The sequence below is a fragment of the Oryza sativa genome, chromosome 1 (assembly GCF_034140825.1).
Source record: "Oryza sativa Japonica Group chromosome 1, ASM3414082v1".
In the NCBI taxonomy this organism is placed as follows: domain Eukaryota; kingdom Viridiplantae; phylum Streptophyta; class Magnoliopsida; order Poales; family Poaceae; genus Oryza; species Oryza sativa.
In genome coordinates, this window is record NC_089035.1 from 10,136,540 (window position 1) to 10,149,899 (window position 13,360).

At 41.5% G+C, this 13,360-nt stretch overlaps 2 protein-coding genes across 2 annotated transcripts; one reads left to right on the plus strand and one right to left on the minus strand.

Moving 5' to 3' along the window:
• Nucleotides 1-1,087: 1,087 nt before the first annotated feature.
• LOC4327903 (uncharacterized) lies at nucleotides 1,088-7,280 on the minus strand. Its single transcript, XM_015765538.3, has 3 exons — nucleotides 6,656-7,280; nucleotides 4,094-4,257; nucleotides 1,088-3,936 (listed from the first exon to the last, which is right to left on the minus strand). Exons 1-3 carry the CDS (start codon nucleotides 7,230-7,232, stop codon nucleotides 2,848-2,850), a joined length of 1,830 nt encoding a protein of 609 aa, XP_015621024.3. The 5' UTR covers nucleotides 7,233-7,280; the 3' UTR covers nucleotides 1,088-2,847.
• A 221-nt stretch (nucleotides 7,281-7,501) lies between these two features.
• LOC4327904 (gamma carbonic anhydrase 1, mitochondrial) lies at nucleotides 7,502-12,030 on the plus strand. The gene is made up of 5 exons (XM_015765539.3): nucleotides 7,502-7,772; nucleotides 9,574-9,717; nucleotides 10,725-10,850; nucleotides 11,076-11,227; nucleotides 11,546-12,030. The coding sequence occupies exons 1-5, from the start codon at nucleotides 7,658-7,660 to the stop codon at nucleotides 11,798-11,800; spliced, it is 792 nt and encodes a 263-aa protein (XP_015621025.1). The 5' UTR covers nucleotides 7,502-7,657; the 3' UTR covers nucleotides 11,801-12,030.
• The last annotated feature ends 1,330 nt before the right edge of the window (nucleotides 12,031-13,360 follow it).

Genomic DNA, 13,360 nt, shown 5'->3' on the forward strand with positions numbered 1-13,360 from the left:
TGAATTTATGGCAAAAAAGAAGCAATCCATTCACGGCGAGTAGACGCCGCGCCGCCGTAGCGGCTGAGGGAAAAAAAGAAAAACGGATCGCAACGCAAACCGATCGATCTGGTGCTTCCGCATCGGATTGAAAGGCGCAACCCACCCACCACCCAATCAACCGGTGCGCGCTGCCGCTGGCTAAGCACGCAATCTGGACTGGAGCCAGAGAAAAAATGGCCCAGGAGGGGTTGCGTTGCGTTCGCCTGCCGACATCGCTGATATTTTTCACGGCTCTCGTGAATGCCCCACCCAGTGATCAGTTGTCAATATATGCATAACTCAACGCTGCATCCCAAGAGGACAAAAATGGTGTAGAGAAGAGAACTGGACGCTGTCGTGGCAATATGGCTGTGAACTGCGGTGGAGTATAGATGCTCCTTTAGCGCCTTGCTTTGAGATGCAGAAATGACTCAAGCTGGCAACACTGGAAGGTTCACTTCTTTTTTCTACCTCAACATGCAGAGATCGCCAAATGGTTTCTTTGTGCAATAGCTGCTGTGGCTGTCCAATCCGTATCATGAGCGTTAAGAACTTAAGGTGTGTTTAGTTCACGTCAAAATTGAAAGTTTGGTTGAAATTGAAATGATGTGACGGAAAAGTTGAAAGTTTATGTATGTAGGAAAATTTTGATGTGATGGAAAAATTGAAAGTTGGAAGAAAAAATTTGCAACTAAACACGGCCTTTAGATCGGATGCTAACTGTAGGTCTGTAGCAATTCTAGTTTTTACAGCAAATTTTGTGTTCAGCAAGTGCCAAGAATGATTGAATGAACATGCCAGGCACGGGCACATGGGTTTGGTTTTACACCTCCTCCAGCAGCTTATTCTACCGATCACCGTTTGCTCGCTCCTGTTATCGGTGCCAGTCTGCTCAGAAGTGTCATCAGTGAGTGACAGTATGCCCAGAAGAGGACAAAGCACATGCTTATTAATTAATTCTAAGGGTGGTAAGATTAGTAATAACAACTTGCAAATAGAGATTTCTCGCTTGTTCACGTTGTCTGGTAGACCTAATTAGTTGCCATGTCCTTTTTAGAGGATGATGAAGAAAACAGCTGTTCCCCTTAATAGGAAAAATAAAAATAAAAAGGACACCAGCTGTCACGAAAAGGACACTGCTTACAACAACAAATGTCGAGATCATCAGCGAGTACACTTTACGACACTAATTATTTGATGATCCGTATTGCAGTGTACTAATGGTGCTACAGCCTACAGTGTGAGAGTACGTTAGAGGTTAATCATGAACAGGATGCCAGAATCTAGTAGCTATAGTGAACCTGCTAATCAGTTATATATACCTTAATTAAGAGAAAATTAAAGGGATAAAGGCAATGAATGAATATCTTTGAGAAACAGAGTAGCTAATAGCAGAAATGCTCCGTTGGAGATCCTAATGCATGAAGAAATATACGCCTAATACTACCTATTAGGTGCTTCCAAATTTTGTGTTGAGATGCTACCTAACATGTCTCTATGCAATAGGCATAGCAAGCTGCTAGATTGGTCACTAAACATGATTGAGCCGTTGACTGCAACTGGCCCCTATTCATGGGAGTAAGGTGGTTTGCAGAGCAGACATCAGGCTCATATGCTCATCTCATTATGCAATGACACCATACGTTTTCATTTTATTATATGCAAGGATGCATCTTGGGGCAATTTGGATGTCATTTTCCAGGCTCCACTTTGTCACAACTGCAAGCTTACCTTACATTCTAAGTTTGATCCAGTGATAGATAATCTCACCTTGTTTAAGTGGAATAACATTGTGTTACTAGGAATTGTCAACTTTGGTTGGGAAATCTCCTCTCAGTGATGCCACTCTTTTATTGATCGTTCCACAAATTTCCAACGATCTGTCAAATTTGTCTAACCACTTTACAGTTGAGAATCCTTTCGTTACCTTGCTGATATTGCTTCTGCCAGTGACTTAATATCGCTTCTGCCAGTGAAAGATGTGCACCAACAACCATATCTGCCACCTTTTTCTTCAGATACACACTTTCTACATCTGTTTCTGTATAAGGTTTGTTGAACCCTGTTGCAGTAGAACTGCTCTGAATATCTGATACATACTGCTACCTCGGAACAAAAACCTCATAGTTAACCTTGCATTGGAAATTGTAACAGTGTAGACAAACTTACTTCTATTGACCAAATGAAAAAAAGAGAGAAAATTATCTATCTGTGCAAATCTCAGTAAAATTTACCCCACAGTTGTCCACAATTTGAATGACTTAAATACAGACAACATTGATAGTACATGTTTAGAACAGAGAATTCACTGTTACTTTGGACAGAAAAAGCATACCAAGTTAGCATCCAATGATCTGAGGACTGTCAGGTTGTGGTTGGAATGCTGCTATCCACGTGGAGCATACCAGAGAAAATTATCTCCAAAACCATATTAATGAGTTGAATTCGCAGCCAAACATAGCTAACTGAATAGTTCCCCCTCATCAGCAAGACTGCAAGACAGCACACACACCGAGTGCTCATACCCGTGGAAGACTTAATGGAGTTCATACCCGTGGATACCATATAATCTGTACCAGAGCAGAGCTACAAAACAAATGTGGTCTCACAAAAACTCCACTGTAATCAATATTTTCTGGCAAAAATCTGCATTGAATACCATGAGGATGATCCAAAATGACATCAAAGAAGAATGCTATCACTGTTTCCTTGGGTAAGTTCCCAGGGCAGGTTCACCTCTCTCATAATACCTTTGAGTTACCTTGGCTTAGATCCCGTTAATGTTGCCATTGTTTAACAAAAGAACATTTGCAACAACAAACAATATTACTTCTGTTTTTGGCCACAAACAACAGCACTACAAGATGAATCTGAGTCAATTAACCATAAACCTCTATTTTCAAGTTGACTTTGAACTGAATCTGAAGTCATACTATGAGACCAGAATAAGACTTTACAGTGACCTTCTGACAATGATCTGTTTGAGGTGTTAGGCCCTAATTCAACAGCCATAATTTCTTCATCCAGTTTTCCCAGCCTCACAGCACCATTGTTTCCCAACACTCCAGTGAGCACGCGGACAAAATTCTTATGCTCAAGAGAAGAAGAAAAGCCGCTTTTTGAAGACATCATCCCATCAGCCATTCTCAATATATCAAGTTCATTCCAAGTTTTTTTAGAGCTCTGTGAGCCCCTCAGAAACATCAAATCTACAGATTCTGCAGCAAAGAAATCAACTGATTGATCTGATGGCTCATTTAACTTACTGCCAAGAGAAATTGTATTCCCATTTAATACCCAAAGATTGTAGCCCAGGTCCAAGCAATTTTTTATCACATAAGCTTTGACCACTATTTCCTTAACAAAGTCATCTGAGTATATAGAACTACTCATTTTGATGCTCTGGAGCAAACTGATAGCATCAATGACAGGATGTCCTCTATGAGCAAGGTCATCCAGAAATTCTGTATTGTCAACAAGGAAAATGTAGTTCCGCATCCCTGACTTCTCAAGATAGCAAATCAAGTTTCTTGCAATTCTCTGTTCTAGTGAGTATAGACTTATCAGCACAACATTGTTTTCTAATTGCACCGACTTGAGCACAGAACCAAGTTCACTGAATTTCCTAATGACTCTTCCGGGAAGAACTTCAGCAAAGCAGAAATCGTACCATTTTAGCTTGTTTAGAGGCTGCAATTCCCATAGATTGAAATCCAGATTCTTCCCATCTAACAACGTAGAATCTGGTCCAACACTCCTTCCATAGTTCACACCTGCATCCCTATGAGAGACGCTGAGGGCCCTTTCCTTCAGGAAGTTCGTGTAGAAGTTGAAGTATCCACAGGAGTGGACAAACTTAATGAACCAAGGGGTCCATATTCTCTCCCCCATCTTTTTATACCACCCTGTAGTTTTCTGCAAACGATAAGTGTGGAATAAAACATTATGGAAATTGACAACATGTCGATTTCAGATGTTATTCTAGATAAAAACATATTCAACAGATAATATTTTTTCCACTATAACAAACTAAAAATATGACACTGCTTATGTAATCCGGTAGTTTTCTTACCATGCCTTCAAGAATAGGTTTGATTCCTTTAGATTTGTGTTCATCATACCATAATCGAAATTCTTTCCATGGTTTTGGGAAGAGAAGTTGGCCCCAGGTACCAACCATCTGGTACAAGAAAAGGTGAGTTTCACTATCCAGCTGTATCTTGTTTCCATGTTTACCTATTTATTTCAAGCTCAACTGGTTAACATTGAATATTGCAAGCAGCAGTAGTAATATTTAATTAACATGAATGCTGTAGATACCAAAAATAAAATTTAGCCATTGCTTGGATGAAGGCAATTCAGCAAGGATCTTGTTCAAAGAATCAAAGTTAATGTAAATACCAACCCAATAATCCTCACCAAGCTTCCATAAATTATGCTCACTAGCAAATTCCACTCGAGTTCCTAGTAACTTGATTGTAAAAATAGGAGGATAAAAATCACAGGAAAAAAATATAATTACTACAAATTTAACTTAAAGTGTGACAACACTATATTTCACACAAGAAAGTTAATTAAAAATGCTAATCTACAATCTACAGGTACCAATTGCTATGACAAGCAATTAACCCTTGAACTACCACAGGATTTCACATCATGCAAGACATGGAACAGCCAGCCATACACATATTCTTTTTCCCCTTCTTTTGTGCAAGCTTTTGCATCATGTACTCTCTCTTCTCTCCTCATTGTTGCTGCAGCCAAGTGTCTCCATAGGCCATAGCCTACCCAAGCACCGGAGCTGCCAATGCGAACCCATCATTGGCGGGACTTGCCAGACATCATATTTCTTCCTCAGGTGGTCTCTTTGTTCTATCTTACTAAAACCCTGATTTTGGCTGCCACAACATGCCATTGTCACCTACAAACTGCACTGTTACAGCAAATGACTAATGGCTTCACCGTTCACCCCAAGCAGTACCATTCAAGACGACACCATCGACCACTGTGTGACTTTGCCAAATGACAGATTTAAATGCATGAGATTGTCCAGGTGAATCAGAGTTGCATTTTTCCCCATACTTTTTTGAAAGTTTGGACTGGAAGTCTCATGTGGTCATGCCAATTGCCAAATTGGAGGTAGATTTTCAAATCCTTAGTTGAAAGGTTCTGTGGTTGAGAGTTTGAAACTTCAACTTTTTAACGAAGAGTTCAGAACCGGTTAAAAGTTATAATTTGTTTTAGTTAAGAATGCATAAATTCTCATTAGAAGTTAATGAGACAAATATTTCATCAACAAAACAAGTTACAGGTTCAGAGGTAATATGGTGCTCTATTTACAGATTTTATACTTTGTTAGGATACATTACTATAAGTCTTTGGTATCTACATGTAGGAGAGTGGAGGTTGTTTTGCAACAAGAAATAAATAAAGTACAATCTACAGAAGCCTATCATTCCAATATCTTCCCTGACACATGGTTCAAGAAGATGCTAGACTTTAGAGGAATGATAGGGCCAACACCTAGTGCCTTGGGGAGCCTAGACATCGTTTACGACGAAATTGACCAGTGAACTCCAAGAAATTAGCAAGCATACTACATAAAATTAGACAATAGGACACTAAAATAGCAGCACAAGAGCCCCCAAGGCAGGTTAGCCACACTTTCTGAATACTGCCCTGACCAACACAGCAAGATGAAAAGCATATCACCAGGAGTGCAACCTTTACTCATCTACCAAAGAATATGCTACAACAGAATGATGGTCTGGAATGGCAGCACCAGCTCATATTATTTTGTACTCGAACATCATATTTCATTATGGCTCAGCACAACTAAAGGTTAATTTAGCATCGCTCTGTGTCCAAGGACCACAGCCAGCGCAACCCAAATGTTTAAATTGTAATGAACATAAAATTTCTTATGCTAGATTATTCTGAAATTGCTGCCACTATTTGTCCCTAGAAACCCCATTTCATTCTAGACTACATCTAAAGTGCTTCCCTGATCTTGTTGGTAAATGAGAATGGACATGATTACAAGAAATCAAATATAGTCAGAAGCAGCAGTGGTACTACACAAAGTACAACTAGGGGTCACGACCACATCTCCATTACCAATCTCAACCATATGAAACCCAGATATAGACAATATAAACAAACCGATTAACATTGCCAGACTAAATCTAGTCCTAGCAGATAGGAGATAATTGGTTCAAACTGTTCACAGATTATTGTACCAATGCTTCAAGTTCAAGGCAAGCTTTAGGCATGCATCAATCACCACCACAAGAAACTGTTAGGTTGTCCATACCCATTTTTTATAACCGATACATGAGAAGGCAGCAAACAATTAAACTAGGAGGGTGCCATCTAGTTTAATCTCGCTCGACTAAATTGTTCTCAAACTCTCTACTACTAGCTGATGTGATGCTCCCAATTTCAGCACTCAGGGTCTGATCCAAAATGGCTATCAACTTTTAGATGTTCAGACGTCTAGTTTCGACCTGGGGGAGCTCCAAGGATCTCCAAAGCACGATTTCTATCTTACACATTGCACTATTCTTACAAATCCTAACAATATATGCAGTGAATTACAGCCTACAAGATACAAATCATTCAAAGTAGCTCTCACCTGCGACAAACCGGGGGCGCTGCAGCGACGCGCCGAACACGTAGGGGCTGTAGTTCTCGCGGTCGTAGTAGTACGCCATGACCAGCCGCTTGAGGAACCGATAGTAGAGCGGCGACACCTCGAGGTCGTCCTCGACGACGAAGGCGAACTCGTCGTCGGAGCCGGGCCACCACGCCTCGATCCACTGCGCCTGGAGCCCCGCGTTGGCGGCGCGGTAGTGCACGCGCTTCTCCCCGTGCGGCCACCGGAGGGCGTCGGCCTCGGCGAGGATCTCGCGCGACGCATCGAGGGATGCGTTGGGGCGCGGGTGGTCGACGAGGACGTGGAGCGCCACGCGGTCCCCGGCGTAGTCCGCCGCTGCGAGCGAGCGGAGGCAGCGGCGGAGCGGCCCCGGGCGGTCGTAGGCGAGGACCTTGATGAGGAGGGAGAAGCGGCGCGGGTCCGGCCCGGGGCCGGAGAGGAGCTCCGCCGCGGGGATCGAGGAGCGGTGGTGGAGGAGAAGGACGACGAAGAGGGAGACCGGGAAGACGAGGAGGAGGAGCGGCAGCGGCAGGGAGCGCCGCCGCGGAGACGCCATTGCCGGCGGCGGAGGAGAGATCGACGGAGCACTGAAGTGGAGCAGAGCAAAGTTGCAGGAGAGAGAAAGGGAGGAGATGTGGGCTTCCTGGACCATACCAGTGGGCCTCGTTTAGATGGGCCTAGATCCTGGCCCATACATTAGTGCGGGCCGGGATATTGACTGGGCCGCAAATGGGCCAGTGGGTCGCTGTCCAGAGTGGGAGGGGCAAAACGGTCAATTGCTCGAGTGGTAGAGGAAACCCCAGCGAGAGGCCGTGTCCCCACTCCACAGCCTCTCTCCTCGTCGTCCCCGATCCCCTCCTCCTCTCCTCTCCTCTCCACTCCTCGAGATCTCGCAAGGTCAGGGAGCCAGCAAATTCACCCGCGATTCCGCGCGCCGCCGCCGTCGCCGCCGCCGACGTCGCCGCCTGGGTGGGGGAGGAGATGGCCGGCCTCGGGAAGGCCTTCTACGCGGTAGGGTTCTGGATCCGGGAGACCGGCCAGGCCCTCGACCGCCTCGGCTGCCGCCTCCAGGGGAACTACTACTTCCACGAGCAGCGTAAGAACCCTGCCCCTGTGCCTCCAATCCGCTCTCCGGTCTTCCCCCCGTCGCGATAGCGGTTCTGTGAGTAGCGTCGATTTGATCCTGGAGTGTCTCCGGAAACGGGAGAGCGAATCGGGGGATTGCTGTGGGTAGGGTTTGGGACGATTCGCTGAAATGTTGTGGTTTGTGGACACGTTCCCTGCCAGGCTTGGGCTGTCCTAGGGTTTTGCGCAGTTAGATCATCGTGCATTGGTTTGAGTTGAAATGGACCTGCAATGTTCGTTTCAGTGTAGTTTGTGAAATCTAGAGGCTGCCTGGTGTACAGATCGTTTCGTGGATGCTGTCTGATACTTGAACAGGTCCAATGCACGATAGGTGCTGGAAGTATGGAGGGTTAACTGAATTAGTAGATTCGTAGATATTGTTGTTGATCATGCTCTGGGTATAAGGTTTTGAAAGAAGAGATTAGTTCCCCAGAGCTAGAAGTTAAAATCTCCGCGATATGTTAAATTTTGTCATGGATGATTTCAATAGGATGCTAAAGGTTACGTGTGATGATTTGGTGCTCGGAAAGAGGTTGGAAGGAGAGTTTAATCGCTGAAGTTTTTGTTGTCACTGCTGAGAACCACCATGTTCCTATTAGCTTGTGAGGATTTATTTTACGAGGTCTGGTGGGTTTCGAGAGTTCAGAGCAACTCTTGTCTTAACATGGGGCAGAAATAATGATTTGTTTTTTATATTCTCTGTAGTTGTGAGTGTTTATTGATGTTTGTGACAAACTGGTGTTTGATGGCTTATATTCATAGTGAAAATGGAAGAACCAACCTAAAACAGTCATTTAGATACCCAATTGAAGCAAAAAAGTATAAATGGTGAATTTGGCTTGATAACAATGTTTTCATATGATTCTTAATTGTGTATTACTGTACCATGTAAGCATTGTTTGAGCCTAAAAATAAGCACTATAATTTCATAAACCATCTTGGTGTAAACTACTATTTCTGAGAGTGATTCAAATGTAACTGATTTTTTAAGTTTCTGTTTGACTCCCTGATCATATTTAATCTCGTATGTGCATATTATGAGACCCTGTCGTATTCTGTTTGTTGTTAATTTGTCTTAGTCTGGTGGAAGATTTTACAACTATAAACTCAGTAGATCAACATGTTGGTTGTGCCATTCTATAGTGATCCCTTGAAATGTCTCCTTGTAAGTAAAAAAATGTTAGTAGCATTTTACCTATTCTAATTGTTATGCTTCTGTCACTTGTTCCTTACAGTCTCACGCAGTTTTGACTGTACATACCATCTTCACGCTACTGCTTTTGCTGTGCATTTTAATATTGCCTCCTTCCTGATTGCTGATAATATTAATTTTGGTGGTTCTGTCTATCTGTGGATGTCATGTGTTCTGCAAACTGTATAATTATCAAAATTAAGACCTAAAATTGTATGATGTGTGCCATTACGCTTTATGAGTTTTGTGTAACATTCATGAGGTTGTTACCATAAGATTATCATGATACTATTCCAGTGGGATTAAAAGGCCATTTCTATTAGCAGTCATTCAAATACCGGTATTACACATGGTTGACTTTGAAGGCGTGAATAACTCAATGCCATTATAGATTGATACCAAAGCGTGAGTACATACTTATAGAAACAGAGTCAGGATGAGATAGGAAGGAGTCCAGTGGGCCTACGAGCATGAGACAGTATATGAAACATTAGGATTCTAACAAAGTTATTAGTGATAACTGTTTGCTTCTGTAGTAACATATTGAAATGCTAATATGATTTCCTTTTGAGCATTACAGTCTCAAGGCATCGCACACTTATGAACATCTTTGACAAAACCCCTCATGTTCACAGAGATGCATTTGTTGCCCCAAGTGCATCTCTCATTGGTGATATTCAAGTTGGACAAGGAGCTTCAATTTGGTATGGATGCGTCTTAAGAGGTTTGTGCTTCTTGCTTTCTTATCTTAGTTAGCATCATTTTGCAGAATCATGTAACAAGTACTGTGGAACTGTTCCTGTATTCTGGTTTGTCTTTGCCAAACTAAATTATTTAGGATGCAAAAAAATATTGATGTCATGTTTTCGTCAATGTTCAAGGGTATCAGTCTATGTTATTTACTTTGTCAAGATATATTTATAGATTATCTCTTTTGAGTTTTTGACTATAAACAATCAAATTATATTGTTCACATGAATACATAACAGTTGATGTAAGGTGAACAAGCAAACTGTTGGCATAGGAATAGCAGTTAGTTTATCAGTAGCAAATTTATATTTGAAATAATACTTTCAGTTAAATGTACGTATCCATGTGCCTTCTATGCAATGTATTAGGTGTTTTTGGTGTTAAATGTATGTTAGTAATTGTGCAATATCTTGACCCAGCTACCTTTTTTGGCTGACAAAAAGAAATACTACAGTTTATCTAAGGGAAAACCATTAACATTTTTTAAAATATTAAGTGGATAAATCGCAGTGATATATGTCACTATATATTAGACCCCTCTCTGTACAAACAAGCCATTGATTGTGTTAACAGAGCTATATTTCCATCACACGGGATGATTTATGTTCTCATCACTGCCCAAACTCATGTCTTCTCTATGCAGCATTTGTCTCTCGAGAACAAGCTAGCTGGTTCTGTTACCAGTGCTAACTTAAGTGACATTGCTACTTATCTGGCATGTTTACCCAGTGATACTTACAATACCTACAAAGAAAACTAAGACATAACAGATTAACAGTCTTGACATGTACAGCCAATAAAGACAACTTTTGCCCATGGAGTTAGATTCTCTGCACAACAGAGATATGCAAACTAATTTATTCACTCGTTTTAAACTATGATACTATAATTTGTTGAAGCTTTTAATATCTATCTATGATCCTGTATTTCAATTGTTGTTACTTTTGTTGTCAACAAGTATCTTGACATACTTAATTTCAGGGGATGCAAACAACGTTCAAATTGGATCTGGGACCAATATACAAGACAATTCTCTTGTCCATGTGGCAAAATCTAATCTTAGTGGAAAAGTCTTTCCAACCATCATTGGGGATAACGTCACAGTAGGTAAATATGATCCGTGGTTCTTGCCTTACACATGTGCTTCTTATGATTTGTTTATCCAATATTCTCGCAATATTTAGGTTCCATATTTTAGATGGTCACGATCTGTTTCTATCATTGCCTAGCACAAGAATAGGCATGAGCACATCTTCCTGCAAAGATGTTACTCATGAAAACAATCATTGTGAAGTTCTGATGACATATACATTCTGAAATACCACTTCACAGGTCATAGTGCTGTATTACAAGGATGTACTGTTGAGGACGAAGCATTTGTTGGTATGGGGGCGACCCTGTTAGATGGTGTTGTCGTGGAAAAGCATGGGATGGTTGCTGCTGGAGCCCTTGTAAGACAGAACACAAGGATCCCCTGTGGAGAGGTTGTGCATTACTCTCTTTATTACTTCACTTTCAGTTTTGATTGTTAGTCAGGTCTCGTCTAAAGTTTGCTTCACTTGATTGGCTATTTGTTGTTGCAATTAGGCACACCAAATACATGATCACCATCTGTTTAGCGTACCAAGATTCAACTAGTTTGTGGAAAATACATTGTTTTGCACTATTTAGGTAGCAGTTACATTTTGTAGGTTTAGATGCCTAGACATTTCTGCATGGGCGCAACAAGAATGTGCTGTGTAGCTCTTGTTTGATCGTCTTATTTCAGTGAGTTCTTTGCTGACTAGTTATATTGGATTCAGGTATGGGGAGGAAACCCTGCCAAATTCCTGAGGAAGCTCACTGATGACGAGATTACGTTTATCAAAGAATCAGCTTCTAACTATTCCACTCTGGCAAAGGCCCATGCTGCTGAGAATGCCAAGCCTGTTGAAAAGACTGAATTTGAGAAGCTGTTCCGCAAGAAGTCTGCTCACCAGGATGAGGAACACGATTCAATGATTGGTGCTACTCGGGAGGTTACTCCGGAGCTGACGCCCTCGAGTTCTGCCCAATAAACCTTGTTTCTGTTTTTGCTTCTCTCTGGTGCCTTTGCATCATCTTATATTGGACAGTGCAGGATTGTTGAAGGTGACACTGTTCCATGAGTTCGGCGGTTTATGTTTACTTTCCTCCCCAATAATTTTGGGTCGAGCATTGTGCAAAAGCTGGCCATGTACTTCGTTTTCTGTATTCCATATGTTTAAGATGCGCTCCATGGAACAAAGAGAACCATTACGCACAAAAATCTAGCATCGTTTTGACAAGTTACCATTACGCACAAAAATCTAGCATCGTTTTGACAAGTTACTTACAGCGCGTTCTTGTAGTTCTCTACAAATTATTGGATAACTAATGGGGATTTGTTGGTGTGCGTGAAATTTGGTAAAGTCTGAAATTTTAACTTTGGTTGATGAATCAACCTTACCTGACCTTTACTATAACGAACTTGGCTAGAATTTTGTGTGAAGGAACATGTCTATATAGCCCTAAAATTTTAGTGGAAATCTGCTTGGCACTGTGAACGTCGACAACTCGAAATACCTTATTATCTATGTACTGTAACCTCTAACCCCTAAGGTGGTTTTACTGATGTGGAAAAGATCAAATAAGCGGGTTTAATGACTAAGACGACATATTTGTACTTCAGTCTCTCGGTTCATGATTTATATTGTATTATGGTGACATACTAGCATCGTGCCATTTCCCATACTGCCATCTGCCCCCATCTCTCTCCTGAGATAATAGATGACGATAAAGAGGTGGAGAGATAATAGATGACGATAAAGAGGTGAAAGTGAGACTATGAGAGTAGATGCTAGTTTCAAAGTTTAGAGTGTTAGAACTTACGCTCAAAATATAGGGGTATATGGATTTTTTTTCCTAACTATAAAATAGCACCAGTACTCAGCTCATACGATGGTAGCCGTTGCACGTGACTGCCATATGTTTCATTTTCAAAGGAAATTGGACTATCAATTCATCAGCACAAAAGACCCAACAAAAAGCTCGATCTCTTCCTTTCATCTTGATCATCTTCGGCAGACAATATTATAGGTCTTGGCTTTCAGTGACCTACCAGGACGTTCATCCCCCCTGCGTCCTTTCCAACGTCAATGCAAGATGGGCCATGGTTTTGAGGATTCAAAGTTTTATATGGGCCAATAGTTATCCCACTACTAGAAGAAAAATAATTTTCATAGACACCCTCACTATTTTTTAAGGCGGGTCAAAAGAAATAAGATCTGTTTGTGAAAATACGGAGAGAGTCTTCAGTCTAGACCCGTATGTAAAAATCGATTTTTGCATGTGCACACTTACGCCACCCGTCATGTGCTTTTGAAAAGCAATTTTTGCATATGGGTGACTTGAGCCACTCGCAACCTCATTTTCGCAAATGAGTGGCTTAAGCATGCACATATGCAAATCGATTTTTGATTTTCGTAGACGGACGACTTAAGCCACTCGCCCATGAAAATCAAATTAAAGAAAACACATTTCTATATCTAACTTTTTCATATAAAGTCAGATGAAGATAATCTTTATATTAAAGTTTTATATCTTGACAAGATCTATAA

Coding starts and splice junctions, on each gene's coding strand:
- LOC4327903 (XM_015765538.3), bottom strand. CDS start 7,232: ATGGCGTCTCCGCGGCGGCGCTCCCTGCCGCTGCCGCTCCTCCTCCTC. Junction 4,258..6,655: donor GCGCCCCCGGTTTGTCGCAG/GTGAGAGCTACT, acceptor TGAAATAAATAG/GTAAACATGGAAACAAGATA. Junction 3,937..4,093: donor AACCTATTCTTGAAGGCATG/GTAAGAAAACTA, acceptor TATCGTTTGCAG/AAAACTACAGGGTGGTATAA.
- LOC4327904 (XM_015765539.3), top strand. CDS start 7,658: ATGGCCGGCCTCGGGAAGGCCTTCTACGCGGTAGGGTTCTGGATCCGG. Junction 10,851..11,075: donor TGGGGATAACGTCACAGTAG/GTAAATATGATC, acceptor ACCACTTCACAG/GTCATAGTGCTGTATTACAA. Junction 11,228..11,545: donor CAAGGATCCCCTGTGGAGAG/GTTGTGCATTAC, acceptor TATTGGATTCAG/GTATGGGGAGGAAACCCTGC.